At 45.0% G+C, this 16,748-nt stretch overlaps 1 protein-coding gene across 3 annotated transcripts in view; it reads left to right on the top strand.

Moving 5' to 3' along the window:
- Nucleotides 1-4,860: 4,860 nt before the first annotated feature.
- The window catches only part of TOP1MT (DNA topoisomerase I mitochondrial), a 28,388-nt gene continuing 16,500 nt past the window's right edge, over nucleotides 4,861-16,748 (top strand). Inside the window, exons 1-4 of one of the 3 annotated variants that reach the window (XM_054984873.1) lie at nucleotides 4,861-4,957; nucleotides 11,126-11,241; nucleotides 12,614-12,735; nucleotides 15,706-15,828. In XM_054984873.1, coding sequence (XP_054840848.1) covers nucleotides 12,622-12,735; nucleotides 15,706-15,828 — 237 coding nt within the window. In that variant the 5' untranslated portion in view covers nucleotides 4,861-4,957; nucleotides 11,126-11,241; nucleotides 12,614-12,621. Of the gene's footprint in view, nucleotides 4,958-8,776; nucleotides 9,144-9,204; nucleotides 9,318-11,125; nucleotides 11,242-12,613; nucleotides 12,736-15,705; nucleotides 15,829-16,748 lie in introns of those variants that run through there. The other 2 variants (XM_054984871.1, XM_054984872.1) reach the window with 2 other exon arrangements.

The raw sequence follows: 16,748 nt of genomic DNA, 5'->3' as shown, positions 1-16,748 counted from the left end.
TATGTTACAAATTTTTCTCTCTTCTTTAATACTATTCTTATTTCTGTGGGTCTTTTTTTCTTCGTACGATTGGACGAATTTTTAAAATATATAATAGACAATTTATTAAATTTGGAACGTATAATTAATACTAAAATAGGCTAATGGTTAAATAAAACCGTTAAACTAACAAGCTAAGATATTAAATTTTATCAGGTTGAATGAAATGTTGAAAACAAAGTGTTTAAGGTTTTGCTTTGTGATGAACTCTGAAAATATGTTATTAGATATCTTATTTAGAAGCATGACAGTTGTGATGGAACACCTCTCACAGGGTGATTGTTTTGGGGATAATAATAACATACTTTGTAAACTGTTCTGAGTGGGCATTAAGTTGTCCTGAAGGGCGGTATATAAATCGAACGTTGTTGTTGTTGTTGTTATATTTATATTATAGGGGCAGATTCCATGTTTTTAAAGTAATTGTGGAGTGTCCACAAAGCCTTGCTTATGTTAAGATCCAGTGGGGTGTAGTGGTTGGACTAGGGTCTGGAAGACCGAAATCTGAGACCTCACTCAGTTGTGGTGCTTGCTGGGTGACCTTGGGCCAGTCTCTGTCTCTTAGCCTAACCAACCTCACAGGGGTGTTGTGAGAAGATAAACTGGAGGAGAGAAAATGTAAGCTACTTTGGCCCCCGATGAGGAGACAAGTGGGGTATTAATATCTAAAAATAAAATATTAAACTTCCAAGGGGTTAGACCTCCTTCTGTATGAGGAAAGGCTAACAAGTTTGAGACTTTTCATTTGAGGAAAATAAATCATTTAAGGGGAAAAGACATGATAGAGATTTATCAGAATGTTCATGGGTGGAAGAAGCAGATAAAAATTTTTATCCTCCTTCCCTCAAAATACTAAGTGAAGCCAATGGGCGGTGCATTGAGGACAGATAGTAGGAAGTCCTGCAATGCGCCATTAATTAATTAATTAATTTTATTCGATTTGTATTCTGTCCTCCCCGCACCAGCAGGGTCAGGGCGGATTCCAATTAATACAATAATATAAAATACAATATCTTTAAAACCAATAAAACACCTTAAATATTTTAACAAGAATTTGTGGAACTCACTGCTACAGGATGTTGTCATGGCCGCTAATTAAATGGCTTTAAAAGGAGATTAGAGCAACCCGTGGAGGAGAGATCTCTTACTGGCTATGAACCATGCCGGCTAAAGAGAACCTCCATGTTTAGGGGCAGTACACCTCTGAATACTAGCTGCTGGTACCTCTGTGCCTCTGCTTGGGACCTTCCAGGAATCTAATCAGAAACAAGATCCCGGACTGGATGGAATCCTCTTTGATCTGGTATCCTGTAAAGAAAGGCTGAAGAATCTTCAGCTATTTCAGTTTAGAAAAGAGGCAAGTGATAGAAGTTTATAAAATTATGCACAGGGTAGAGAGAGTAGACAGAGAGAACTTTTTCTCCCAGAATACTAGAACTCAAGGGCTTCTAAAGAAGTTGAGGGACATCCAGGGCTGGATCAACGGGGGGGCAGGGGGGCTAGTCTGCCCCCGGCGCCGCCAAAGAGGGGGGCGCCAGGTGCAGGTGCCAGCCACCGGGAGCGCACTGGCGGCAGCACAGGCAGCTGAGTGGAGGGGGGGGAGGCCGCCCGCACCATTCACCTGACCCGCAGGACAGGGAGCACGCGGCAAGCTGGCCACCCCCTCAGCGGGGCAGGCGAATGGCACGGGCGGCCTCCTAGCTGCCCGTGCTGCCGCCACCAGCTCCACGGCTCACTGTGCCCTGGAGCAGCCTACTTGCCGTGCTGGTGGCACGCTCCACCCTGCATGATGACATCACAGAAATGACATCATCACGCAGCGCCGGGAGTGCACACGGAGGGGCGGGGGGGCAGATTCAAGATGGACAAAGGCAGTGAACTTCTGAAACTCAATGCCAGGGAGGCAACTTTAGGGGAAGACCTCGGCCTCCATGCCCAGTTTATTTGCCTCTGCAGAACAACTAGTTGCCCCTGTGCGAGAGAGGATGCCAGCTGGACCACGAGGCTGATCCAGAAGGACTCTTCATAAATGCAAAAAAGTTTTAATCGGTATTGGAACGAATTGTCTTAATTTTTTAAAATCCCATTTATTTATTTACTTTTTTATTGACTTTATACCCAGCCCACCTTTCTCACTGAGACGCAGGGGGGATTACACGGTGTTAAACAATGCAGTCCGATCGCGTGGGACATCTAATAAGCAGTGCGCCAAGTCTAGGATTACAAAATTCAAAACAGTGCAAAAAAGTATCGGACGTGCGTCAAACAAAACTGAGCTGGAATTGCAGCAGTAGAAGACACTCTTCCAAGAGCAGGATCGCACAGACAGATAATTCATTGCATGAACAACGGCACAGACCACAGTGCTGAGTCCTTTTATAAAAGCGCCTTCCTGCCCGGCTCCATTATTATAGTATAGTTCTCTTCCCTTTATATGGGTGCCCTCCTGAATAATTCTGTTTCTCGTAGTTGGCAGAATGACAGAAGTGTGGTCAGCTTTTCTGACCACTTCAGGCGGGTCAATTCTACGACGAAGATGGGCAGCCATGTTAGTCTGTCTGTAGTAGTAAAAACGAGCAAGAGTGCAGTTGCACCCAGAAGGCTACCAAAATTTGTGGTAGGGTATCAGCTTTTGTGAGCCACAGCTCACTTCTTCAGATACAGCTAGAATGTGAGACCATCTGTCCTTCTATCTTGGAGAGTGGAGTGATAGCTGTATCTGTGGACAGTAGCTGGTGAATGACAATAGCAGGTGTGTTTGGATAGGGTGGGGTATGCAGAGGGGTGGTGGGTGTCGAGAAATCAGCATTGGTAATGAGATAGGAAGCCCATGTCTTGATTCAGTCCAAGTGGATGCTGAATTACAACCAGGGCTTTTTTTCTGGGGAAAGAGGTGGTGGAACTCAGTGGGTTGCCCTTAGAGAAAATGGGAGAAAATGGAAGAGGGGAGTTGAGATTGCCCTCAGGCAAGCTCAACTCCCCTCTGTCTGGAGATCAGGGGGCGGGGCCACCACCCATGTGAACATTTTCAAGAGGTTCCAGAACTCCGTTCCCCCGCGTTCCCCCTGAAAAAAAGCCCTGATTACAACTGATAACGAGGCACAAGACAATGCATCCTCTTGGACTGAATTGAGACATTGGCTTCCTGGCTCATTGCCAATGCTGATTTCTCCATACCCCCTCTGCATACTCCACCCTATCCAGTCATGCCTGCTGTTATCATTCACCATCTGAAATGACTCTTCTCTCCAAGGTATAAGGACAGATGGGCTCACATTCTAGCTATATCTGAAGAAATGAGCTATGACTCATGAAAGCTCATACCCTACCCCAAATTTTGTTAGTCTTATAGGTGCTACTGGACTCTTGCTCTTTTCTACTGGGGGTAAAATCCTCCTCCTCTGGGTTTCGCCTCTTACTCTTTCCAAGTCAGGTATTATGCTATTTAAACTTATCCTTAGGGGAACCAGTAGGGAGTGGACATTCCCCAGGCTTGCAAAAGCCAAGCTCCGTGAAGGGAAACTAGGTTAATGCGGCCCTGATGTGGATTTATTTATTTTTATTTATTTATTTTATTGTATTTATATTCCTCCCTCCCCGCAAGCAGGCTCAGGGTGGATAACAGCATTAAAACATTTAAAACATTTCATATAAAACATTTAAAAGCATTGTACAAAAATATAAAAAAATAGCAGCACTCTTTTCTTGATGGCGGCAATACCGTTGATTACAGAAAGCGCAACAGTGCAGTTGAACATAGCAGCAGCTTAAGAACAGTGGTGGGCAGCTCTCATAGGGAGGGGAGTAGATGTTATATCCTCCAGCCAGCGGAGGCCCAGCCTCAGCCATAAGCCTGGCGGAACAACTCTGTCTTACAGGCCCGGTGGAAAGATAGTAGATCCTGCCGGGCCCTGGTCTCGGTACACAGAGCGTTCCGCCAGGTAGGAGCCAGGACTGAGAAAGCTCTGGCTCTAGTCGAGGCCAGGCGGGCCTCCTTGGAGCCAGGGACTGATAACAATTTCTTTTCTCCTGATCGGAGGGTCCTCTGGGGAATGTACGGGGAGAGACGGTCCGTCAGGGATAGCCCAGGCAAGACCGATCTCATCAGATCTCAGAAGCTAAGCTCGATTGAACTAGTAATTGGATGTGAGACCTCCAAAGAAGACCAGGGTTGCAGAGGCAAGCAATGGCAAATCACTTCTGTTATTCTCTCGCCTTGAAAACCCCAGCAGGGGCCGCTGTAAGTCAACTATGACTTGACGGCACTTTCTACCACAGATTAATCTGAGCTGTTCTGGGAGAGAGGGACACAAGAATTTTAAAATAATTTTAACTTGGTTTCTTAGTATGATGGGCCTCCCTTTTCTTTTCGTTAGGTGACGGGGCGGCAAGTGGAGAAAGACCCTCTGTGTTCAGAACCGGACCTTGCTGCGCCGCACAGTCCCGTTCACGAGAACTTTCACGCCACAGAGGAAACGAAGGCTGAGAAGAAGAAAGAGAAGCAGGCAAAGAAGGGAGAGAGAACTGGAATGGAAGGGAGGAAATCTCCCGTGAAGACTGAGCCAGGTTGCAGTAGCGAGGAAGAGAAGGGGCTGCTGGGCGGAGAGAGCGACAGCGAAGAGGAGGCTCGTGAGGAAGAGGAGGGAGGTGGGAGTATACTTGAGATGCCCTCCAAGGTAGACTGCCAAGTGAAGAATGAGGAGGAAAAACCCAGGAAAAGGAAGAAGAAGAGCAAAACGAAGGCCGCAGAGGAGGCTGGGAGCAACCGGAGCAGAGGAAATGGAAAGAAGGCCAAGAAGGGCTCCCAGAAGAGGAAGGCCAAAGATGAGGGTGAAGGTGGGAAGAAGAAGAAGAAAAGGTTGAAGAAGGAGGAGAGCGAGCCGGGGAAGAGCAGTGCTGATGAGGGAAAGTGGAAGTGGTGAGTTAGGGAGGGGAGAGGCACACAGTACTAACACCTAGAAAGAGGTGCCTGGAGACTGGCAGCTGACTAGACGCTGAGACATGAGTTCAAATCCCCACATGTTACAAGTTTTGCTGTGTTTATTATCCTAAATATTTTTTCTTTTGCATTTTTTGCTCCCTGGATTACATGATCAAGAAGGTAAGCAACTGAGGGAGACCAAATGGTTTACAAAGTATGCTATTATTCTCCCCACAATAACCCCCCTGTGAGTTTGGAGGGGCTGAGAGAGCTTCTAGAAGCTGTGACTGCCCCAAGGTCACCCAGCTGGCTTCAAGCCCAGGAGTGGGGAATCAAACCTGGCTCTCCAGATTAAAATCCTGCTGCTCTTAACTACTACACTGGCAGAAAACAGGAAAAAATACTGTCACCCTTGTATGAACAAAGCAGGAAATTAATTTTAGGTCATGCTAATAGAAGCCAGACTGGGTAAGGTCGCTTAGTGGTTATAGGGTGCCCATGCCCCCCCCCCCCGCCCTCGTTAGCAGAAGCCTCTTTTGAAGATCGTCTTCCTCCATTTTTGAAGAATCGCTTTCTTTGAATGCTAAATTTGGTATTTTCCCACAGTAGCAAAAGATGTTGGGTTGATACGTTAGTTGGTAGAAAAATTCCCAAAAGCACTGTTGAGTTGTATTGTATTGTAGGAAGGGATCTCAGATGCTTTGCTAATGCATTAGGGACCATAGACTATGTTGCCTTACGTACTATCTATTGTTTTAAGTATGTGCTCCTGTGTGCTACCTGTGCTTCATGCTATTTTGGTGGTTCTGGTACTGAGTACGTTCTTTCTGATTTCTGGTTTATTTACTAAGTTTCATCTTCTGAAGAAGGATTGACCTTGTCAATCAGTGAGGACTAGCTGCTTATTATAAAGCAAAACCAGAGTTAGGTCTCTGGATGCCAGCTGTGTAGCTCTGTTTCAGTGCCAGGGACTCTTAACAATCTCCTTTGTTGTGCTGTACTGTCATGTCTGCGATATGTCTACCCACTAGGTGTCACTATCAAACATTATTTCTCATATGTTCTTGAAAGATTTGACTTCCTACATTCTCCTATGGTGGTGGTGGAAAGTGGAAAGCTCATATCCTGAAATCTTGTTGGCCTTTAAGGTGCCCTTGGATTTTAATCTTGCAATTAAAGCAAGGAATCTCTACTTCTCCGAAGACATTTCATGTGCATTTCATGACAATCTGCATGGTGAAACCCCCTGCATGTTTATTCAAAAGTAAGTTGCATTGGGTCCAGTGGAGATTACTCACAAGTAAGTGGGGCTTACCCCATCAGTGTGTGTAATATAACTCATCTACATAATAATAATAACATTCGATTCATATACCGCCCTTCAGGATGACTTAGCACCCATTCAGAGCAGTTTACAAAGTATGTTATTATTATCCCCACAACAACAAACACCCTGTAAGGTGGGTGGGGCTGAGAGAGCTCTGAGAGAGCTGTGACTGACCCAAGGTCACCCAGCTGGCTTCAAGCAGAGGAGTGGGGAATCAAACCCAGTTCTCCAGAATACAGTCCCGCGCTCTTAACCACTACACCAAACTGGTGGACTATAAATGCTGTAGAATAAAAAATAAACAATTATTGTAGATCTAAAACTACAAATGTCCGGATACATTTTAAAAAAATTGCTTATATATATTTTTTATTTTGATAAAATAAAAAACAAACAATTGTTTATATATATTTATATATAAAGCTGCAAATATCCTGATAAAATAAAAAGTAAACAATTGCTTATATATATATATATCTAAAACTACAAATATCCTAATTAAAAACATAAATGCTTATATATCTAAAGCTGCAAATATCCTGATATTTGTAGTTTTAGATATGTGAGCATTTGTTTATTTTTTATTTTATAGCAGTTATAGTCTGCCTTTCTCAAAAAGACTCAAAGCGGAGCACATGTTGAGGAGTTATATTATACACACTGATGGGGTAAGCACTTCACTTACCTGCGAGTAAGCCCCACTGAACCCAGTGGGGCTTACTTTTCAATAAACATGCATGGGGATTTGACTGTGTGGATTGTGAGTTGCACATGAAATGTCTTTGCAGAAGTTATCTTTGTTGAGATTCCTTGTTTTAATTGCAAGATACAAGTCCACATGTGCCTTAAAGACCAACAAGATTTCCAGGATATAAGCTTTCGAGAGTCAAAGCTCCCTTCTTCAGATAGCTCTCAAAAAAAGCTTATACACTGGATATCTTGTTGGTTTTTAAGGTGCTACTGGACTCAAATCTTGCTATTTTACTACAGGCCAGCACGGCTAACCACTTGAAACGTATTTGGTTAGTTAAAGTGTTCTCTAACATCTTTGCCTCCATGTACACGTTCTTATCCTGGAAGTGTAATCTCATGAGCTGTGAAAGAATATATGTAATCCGCCTTGAGTCTTGGTGAGAAAGGCAGACTTATAAATGACTTAAACAAATAAAATAAAATATTTTATTTTTGAAGTGACATGCATAGAGATGCGTGCAAAGGGCTTGCAACACATCTGGATTCCCCTGGATCCCCAAGACTCGGAAAGCTGAATTTGCTGTTTTCCTTGACCCGCTTGTACCCTGCCTTTGGCATTATTTGTTTAATACTGAAGGCCCTGCCAATCACTTATCTGCAATCACTTGGTGACTTGATGCATCTGACGAAGAGAGCTGTGGTTCTCGAAAGCTTATGCTACAGTAAAGTGGGTTAGTCTTAAAGGTGCTACTGGAACTCTTGACTATTTTGCGACTACAGACTAACACGGCTAACTGGATTGGTGACTTGAGATGACCTTGCAGGATCCGTCAACAGAATATAAATCTACCAGGGCAGATCTTCAGGTTCTAGTTTTGATGGAGGAAAATTGTATATATGCTGGAGAAAAATGCCAGAGAGGCAGTTGTGTTAATCTGTTGCAGCAGTGTCCCCTTCCAAAAGGAATCTCACAGCATCTTAAATAACAGCTTTATTGCGATATAATCTTTCATGGATTAGAGTTCACTTTAACAGTGTTGGTTCTTACCTTTAAAGCCCTGAGCGGGTTGGGACAGGCATATCTTCGGGACCACCTCTCCCTGTACGTTCCCCGGAGACCACTTCGATCAGCGGATAAATGTTTATTGGTGGTCCCTGGCCTTAAGGAAGCCCGCCTCGCTTCAACCAGGGCCAGGGCCTTTTCAGTCCTGGCCCCAGCCTGATGGAACACAGTGGAGACCCGGGCCCAGTGGGGCATATTATCATTCTGCCAGGCCTGTAAGACAGAGCTGCTCTGCCAGGCGTTCGGTGGTTGAAGGGGGCGGTGCCATGTCGGCCTCCCACCTTTGGGGTAGGGGTTCTCCCCACCATTACACCTGGTTAATTTATTTCATTATTGCTTATTGTATGTTGATTTTAGGATCATTGTTTTCTTATTATTATTGATTTTAACTATTGTTCACCGCCCAGAGCCCCTGAGGATGGGCAGTTTATAAATCGAAATAATAAATTTTAAAAAAAAAACAGAAGAGATGCATGAAACCCACCCTTGAATTGACAGGTTGTTATGACAGTAATTTTTTCCCAATACTGCCCAGCTTGTAGCTGTCCCAACCCCAAACTGGACACCAGGAGCTAATCTCATGCAGGTCCTGTCCCTTTAATTGAGTTTAACCGGAAAGGAGGCTTGCTAGCTGCTGGACTACATTTCCCATCATTCCTCATTTCTTTGGCATTATGGGTAGTAGGGAAACTGGTGAACCACAAAGCACCCTTTCAGACCCAGGAAATGGAGAAAGGCTTGTGTTAAAAGTGCATTTAAAGCTACCATGTTTCACTTATAGCTGCTTTTGTCATGGCTAGTCAAGTGGTTTGGGGGGTGAGATCAGAGCATTTGCAGGTGGAAGGTCACTTGACTTTCACTTTGGCACCGTTGTGGACATGTGGCTGGCTGAAGGAGATGCAGCATGCTCTTTGATGCTCGGTGATGTGGCTGCCAGCTGACATGTCGAGGAAGTGGGGGTGCTTGAGTTTGGCGTTGTGCTGGCTGAGCGGGCAATCGGTCAGTTACGAGCCTGGCCCGGCCTTTCTCTGCCCTTTTCTGAGGTTTACTTTCCGCCGTTTTTCTGCATTGCACAAAAAGGTGAAGGCTCCCAGGGCCAGGTGAGAAATCTGATGCAAGAAGCAAACGTTTAAGCAGCAGTGGAGACAGAGCTGGCGGAGACAGAGCTGGCGCCTGCCGTAGGTTTGACAGATTCAGTTTTAAATTTAAGTCAAGGCAATTCTGATATCAGAGTTGATCCTAAATAGTCGCCTACAGAGAGGGAGCAGGAAAATGTAAGACTGAATACACATCTGATTCTGTTAAAATGATTTTACAGTGATGTTTACTGTCCCTTTCCTTGTTCTTTGTGCTATATTTGTGTGTGTGTATTTTTATTGAATTGTTTTATACTTTAAAAAAATCATAACGTTTTAAATATTTTAACATTCACTGCCTGGAGATCGTACTTGGGTAGAAACATTTTAAAATTAAAGAAATAAAATAGAGTAATGCTTTTTACTCTTTTTTGTTCTTTTAGTTTTTGTTACTGTAAATTGTTTTTAGGTGGTAGAAATTAAACAAAAATATCAAAACAATGGTCTTAACCTTTTGGTGACTCAGATCTTATTTTAAATGTGGTCAGAGATTAAATGTGCTTTCAGAACTTCTGTTGTATTTATGCATATAAGCAACATTAATTATATACAAAACAAAGAATAGTGTTTTTGAAAAATTATAATGGGTACTGAAAGATAAGAATTACTTTATACTGGCTCAGGTATAGACAACAGGTATAAAAATTCTCATGAGTGCCTGTGTGATATAGTGGTAGAAGTGTAATACTTTGAATCTAGAGAGATCCGAGTTCAAATTCCTCCCTCTGCCATAACGTTCACTGGATGATTTTTGGCCAGTCACTTTCTCTCTCTTAGCCTGACCTACCTCGCTGGGTTGTTGTGATGGCACAGTGGAGAAAGGAAGAGCTGTGTATGACATCCTCTTATTGGAAGGGTGGGATAAAATATGAGAAATCAGACCACCAAGTTATAGTGCGACCTTCACATTTCTGCAGTTGTGTGCTTGGTCATCACTCTTATTTTATGCATGCTTGAGCTCTGCGTTAAAATGACACAGATCAATAGTTTTTACAGTTCACAAGATTTTTGCTGTCCTATGGGGGTTCCCCCCCTAGAGATGGGCATGAACTGGAAAAAACCCAAACTGCATTTCATGAACCACGAACTTTCATGAACCCGCCCTGGTTCGCGAACCAGTTAGTTTGTTCATGAAAATGTCACATTCTGGTCAGCAAAACGTCACTTCCAGGTCCTCAGAAGGTCACTTCCGGATCAGCAGAAGGTCTGCAGATTGATTAGCCCCAGGCTGTCTGCAGTGACGAACCAAAAAACAAACCAAATGAACCAGCCTAAAGTTCATGGCGGTTCGTCAGAAATGGGCTCTGACAAACCGCTGGTTCGTGAACCACGAACCAGCCTGGTTCGTGACAAATTTTGGTTTGTATTTTGGTTCATGCCCATCTCTATTCTCCCCCTCTTTATTCGTATATATATCTGCTAGCTGAGAGTGCATCTTCATTCATCTCGTCTATGTGAGCTGCAGGCCGTAATAGTTTATGCTATCATAAAATTGTTAGGCTGATTGGACATTTGCCATTTAAAAGGGTTTTTAGCGGTTGGTGTATTTTCTGTGAAAAACGGAGGGAGTTTTCATGAGTCCAGCAGTTGCCGGAAGGATCGTTTACGACATGTTTCAACCTCCCTGTGCTCTGCAGGACATCTGTGATTTCAGTCTTTAATGTGCCACAAGACAGTTGTTAATGCATCGTTAAACACACACTTTAATGCACAGTCTTTAGTGTGCTGTTGATGTTGCAGAAAAAAGCTATTTCCCCCTTCCCAGGAACTAGCTGTAGTCTTTGGAGTGAGATTTTACATGTGGCCTAATGAGCCGAGAATAGATTTAATGATCTGTATGGCTAAAAGGGAGGGGTGGGGGATACGTATGTCCTGAGCCCATCCGTTGGGAGTTTGGGAATCCTAACAATAAAGTGAACCTTTGTATCTTTTGTAATATTCCCAAGGTGGGAAGAAGAGAAACGAGATGATGGAGTGAAGTGGCAGCAACTGGAGCACCATGGACCCTACTTTGCACCGCCCTACGAGCGGCTGCCGGATCATGTCCACTTCTATTACAATGGTGGGTGTTTTTTTAAAAAAAAAAATTGTACATAATAGACCAATAGTTGAATTTTGGGGGAAACGGAGGGATTTCTTTGATTACTTAGGACAGAACTAAGTTAAATTAACTCAGTATAAAGATAAAACTTAGTATAAAGATAAAAGGATAAAACGCAGTGAATGATTAACAAAATCGTTGATATTAAAGTTTATATAAGTATAAGTAACCAAGGAGAGGGAAAGAGATTTATTACACAATTAAGTTCTGTTATTAAATTTTTATTGTATTTTTATCAGTTTAATTCAATGCCAAATGTAGTGCTCGTTTAAGCTGTAAACTAATTTTAAATGTACTGTTTTTATAAGTTGGTATAAGTAACTTCAGTGTACTGTTTGTATAGGCTTTATTATGCACTTTCTATTGTCGTATCTTTTTAAATAAAATTCTCATATTCTTTTTAAATAATTTCTGTAACATTAAAAAAATGTTCTGCAATGGCAACAGATAAAGAGGGTGTCTTCTAGACTAGAAGAGGCTCTCCAGGTTGGGGACAGAGGCTTTACTCAGCTTTGCAACCTTGGTGATTCTCCAAGTCTGTGATGGTGGCCTGGTTAGTGGCCTTGAGTCATTCACACACTCTCAGTCTCACCTACCTCACACGGTTGTTGTGAAGATAAACTGCGGAGGAGAGGAGAATAGTGTAAGCTGCTTCAGGTACCCAATGAAAAGAGAGATGAGGTATAAATAAAGTAATTCTGAATCTGTGAACCTGGGCAGATCATGAGAGGGCGGGCAGGAAGGGTTACATCAGTGCTTAGTTCTCGTGGCCCCTTCTTACATGCTCAGGGTAATGCCGATCGCCACTTTGAGGACAGGAAGCAATGTTTCCCAGGCCAGTTTGGCTAGGGATCCTGATGGGGTTTTGCCATCTTCTGAACATGGACCCGGGGTCACTGGAGGTGCGGGAGAGGGGGAGGTCGTTATGAATTTCCTGCATTGTGCAGGGGGTTGGACTAGATGACCCTAGAGGTCCCTTCCAACCCTACGATTCTGATTCTAAATAAAATAAATATTTCTACTGAAAGCTAACACATGCTTATTGTTAGCTGTGAGATTCTTTCCTTTTGTGTTGGAGAAGGAAAGTAGTGTCAAGTTACTTTGCTTTTCAGGACACACTCAGTAGAATTAGTTTAGAAGTGCCCCTCCTTCAAAAAGTCTGAGAACCACAACTGTAAGTGGAGGTGCCACAGATGGACCCTCAGAGCTTTGAGGTGCAGCGTGCTGCGGTGGGGAGTGGGAGAAGGGTTCTTCATGCTGAGGTCATCCGGCGTTCTGATGGGGGAGACTGCAATGTGTTGTGAAGTCACTGGTCGCTGGGTGAATCTTCCAGGAAAGCCTATGAAACTCAGCTTGGCCACAGAGGAGATAGCCACATTCTACGCCAAGATGTTGGATCATGAGTACACGACAAAGGACATCTTCCAGAACAACTTCTTCAATGACTGGATAAAGGTATTTGCTGTGTGTGAGTGTGTGAGAGACCTGCCCCTTCTAGTGCCTGCACAAGGAATACTGGAGAAGTTTAAAGGCTCCACAAAGTCGCGCAGAAGTGCTCTGTTTTATGGGACTAGGTGTGGACCCTGCAGCAGGAGCTGGTCAGCTGTCTCTGGCTGCATCCATGCATCCTTGGACATTGTGCTGTCGTCTCGCAACTGGTTTGTCTTGTCCGTGCAGGAAAATTCCATTGCAAATGGCAGGCAACAATTCTTTTTAATACTTTTTATTTCATTGATGAGTTTAAAATCTCAATCAAAAGGGACGAGAAAAGAGAAAGAAAAGAAAAAGAAACAAAAGGAGAAAAAAAGAGAACAAAAAAATACATATATAAGAAATCATTTTTCTCTACACCTATCATTTCTTTACTTGTAGTTTTGATACCTCCAAAACTTACCTTTTCAATAATGCGCACCTTCTATTTAATTTTCCCAGATTTATCTTAGAAATCAAATCCACAGATCATCAGTTCATTTCTTTTTGTCTCACTCAGAAAATCAATAAGAGGTTTTCAGTTTGCTGTAAAAGTAGTCATTTATCTCTCATCAGAGCCATCTCTGCCAACTCCATCATTTTCACAATCCATTCATCCATTGAAGGCAGCACTGTACTTTTCCATTCTTAAGCAGATAAAAGCCATGCTTGTTTTCCAATTGTTTGTCCGTCAGTCCCAACGAAAAGGCTTCTGGTTTAAGTTGTATATTGATCAAAATTTTCTGTATCATCTTAAGAATTTGTGACTAAAATTGTTTGGCTTTAAGACAAGTCCACCCAAGGTGATAAAATGTTCCTTCAAGTGGCAGCCAGTAATTCAGTGATAGTACAACATCCCTGTGACTTTTCCAGCTGTGTTCTGAGCAGCCGGGCTATCTGAGCTGGCCAGATTACGAAGATCACGAGAGCCCCACTGAATTTGACCATGGGGCCATCTGTTCCAGCAGCCTTCCTTTCACAAATAGCCACCCGGATACCCCACCACCCAGATACCCCGCATCATGAAGTAGAAGACATTCTAGACTCTAAAATACAGCGTGGAAAGCTTTTTTATTTAGTTATTTGGAAATATTTTGCTGACAGTCACTGGGAGTGGATAGCAAGCTCTGACATGAATGCTCCAAGACTTATAAGTAAATTTCATAAATGCTACCCCGACAAACCTGGCCTGGTGTGAGAGGGGCCAATCTTCCGGGAGGCAGTATGTCATGTTTGTCAGCTTACCTGTCATGATTGTATTCTGCATTTGGTACTGATCAATGCTGTTTGCCGGAGTTATATGCTGTATTCTGTGTAGATCATCTGAGAGTGTCTTAACTTCTGATATTAAGTGCAGTAGAGCCAGTGGACCCCCCCATTATCTGTTGCAGATCTGTGCTTTCACTTTTCACAGCAAGTGTCCTTGAAGGAGCTGCTAGCCGCAAACATTGTAACTTTCCCAGAAACAGATTTTCTTTGTATTTCATGTAGTCCAAACTACCTTGTTCCCATGCAATCTTTTTGGGGTTTCGCGCCAGAATGCAAACGGACCAGAGAGGGCGGGAAGTTTTCCTATAATAGCCAGGCCTTTGTTTGAATGGTCACTTCTGCCAATTTCTGCACCTTTGGGTGAACACTTGTACTGAATGGATCTCAATAAAGCTGCTTCTGTCAGGGCTTGCCGCGGGCGGCATGCCTGGCCCTGGCCCTGACTTCAAAGGGGTGCCAGGGATACTGCAGGACCCTGCTCTGTGGAAGGAGGGGCGGTATACCTCACCCAGACTCCCTCTCAGTCCACTCGCTGGCCTGCTCAACCTGCTCCCATCATCCCCCTTGATCTCTCCATCTCCTCCGTCAACTTTCCTCCTCGCCTCCTTACACTCTCTCACTCCTCTCCACGCCAACTCCACTCCATCACTCCTATACAACCCACCATGCCCTGTGGGTGGACTTCCCTTTTATACCTTTACCAGTTCCCTGCTCCACCTGTCGGCCACCCCCCCCCCCTGCACTTTAGCCACGGCCTTGGCTGTCTCAAGCAGTGGACCTGGGGTAGCTCGTCTGGCTGCTTCGAACAGCGACAGCTGTGTGCTCTGGGCTGGCTGCCAAGCTCTCTCTGCTAAGGGCCTCAGGCAGCCCCACCTGTGGCTGCTTTGCTTCCAGCCCCACCTGGTCCTGGCTGATTCCTTCTAGCCTGTCTGCAGGCTGGGGCGTGGCTTGGGGCTGCCCTTCCTCCACTGCAGGTAAGGTTGCTGGCTGCCTTGCTGCTAGCTGGCTGCCCCTGCTTCCTGGGCTTTCTTCCCCTGGTCTGATCCCCTCCTGTCTGCCCCCACTCTCCCTGCCTGGGCTCTTAGCCTCCCACCGAAGGGTGGGGCTAGCCGGCTTCCACCGGCCCCACCTGACCCTCTGCAGCTTGGGTGCCTCTTTCCCTCTCTCTGTTGCTGGCAGGTCCTGCACCTGGGTGTCCCTTGGGGCAGCTGGGTTGCTGTCTCCTGGCCGCCTCCCGTCCTCTACTCTTGGCGAGTCTGGGGGCGGTGCCTCAGACCCCGGACAGCTTCAACTGAAACACCTGCGTGTTAACTGTGGGGGGCTTGAGGGACCCAACTGCCAGGGACTGCCAGTCTCCAGGCTGGGCATGGTGGATGAAGGCCCCCCCCCGCCCCGCACCAGTACTCAGATGGCTACTGCCTCTGAATATGGACGTCCCACGTAGATCTTGGAGAGCTGTTGCCACGGGATAAAGGACTCAGTGGGCTGCCTCTGGTGATTTCAGCTTCATATATTCTGATGATCCTTTCCAGTGGAGCTAGTAGCAGCGGACTGTCCCGGTATGCTCTGGCCACTCTTTGCCAGACTGTGTCTCCCTCCTGCAGGCTCTTCTGTGTAAAATGCCTTATTTTCTTGCCATGGTGCCTGCTTCACCGCTGCTGGTGCTGTCGCTTGGTTTTCCTACAGGAGATGACACCGGAAGAGAGGAAGAAAATCAGAGAGCTGGGGAAGTGCAATTTTGAAGAGATCCATACATATTTTGCAGAGAAGCATGAAGCCCAGAAAGCCCTGCCCAAGGAGGAGAAACAGGTTGGGGCACCGCTGCCAGTTGACGGAATCTGAGGCCGCTTGGACCGCCAGAGGGTTGGGAAACTAGACTCTCTCTCATGCGGTCATTGATTCTTGAGCTGCCTTCTTAGTCTCAGAGGCTGGATCTTGAATTGTGATCCCATGCTGGGTACTTTTGGTGGACAGCTGGAGGTTCTACGGGGGAGCGGGGGGGGGACAACTCCCTGGTGGAGTTGGGTCACCCTATGGCCCTGGACGCCATGGTTCCAATGTCTGCATGGCCTTCCTCTTCTATCCTTGTCGGGGGCTCGGTCCGGACATCACACACAGCCACGATTTATCTGAGCTTTGGTTAGTCTGTGAATCCAGGATTCAGCTCACAGACAGTCTCTCCAATCCTGGCTTGCCTGGACAAATGCTGCTTCCATCGCCTTTCCTCTCTAGTCTGGAAGGGGGTTGCCAAAGATCAAGTCAGGATTCTGCATTCATACATGACGTGAAACCATAGTTAAACTGCGGTTAATAAAACCAGCTTCAGATTCTGGCTTCAGAACTTTGTTTGGCAGTCCCTAACTAGCTATAGCTAGTTTGGTGTAGTGGTTAAGAGCTATTGCCAGTTTGGTGTAGTGGTTAAGAGCACGGGACTCTAATCTGGAGAGCCAAGTTTGATTTCCCTACTCCTCCACTTGAAGCCAGCTGGGTGACCTTGGGTCAGTCACAGCTCTTCCAGAGCTCTCTCAGCCCCCCTTCACCTCACAGGGTGTTTTGTTGTGGGGATAATAATGACATACTTAGTAAACCGCTCTGAGTGGCCGTTAAGTTGTCCTGAAGGGCGGTATATAAATCGAATGTTGTTGTTGTTGTTATAGGTAGCTGAGTTGGCTCCATCCAGGCAATCATATTAACCTGACTAATTTAATCAAGCCATGAACTCAGAGTCT

This window comes from Eublepharis macularius, chromosome 7 (assembly GCF_028583425.1).
Source record: "Eublepharis macularius isolate TG4126 chromosome 7, MPM_Emac_v1.0, whole genome shotgun sequence".
In the NCBI taxonomy this organism is placed as follows: Eukaryota; Metazoa; Chordata; class Lepidosauria; order Squamata; family Eublepharidae; genus Eublepharis; species Eublepharis macularius.
Note: the sequence above shows the minus strand (reverse complement) of the source record. Positions and strands in the feature narration are given on the sequence as shown.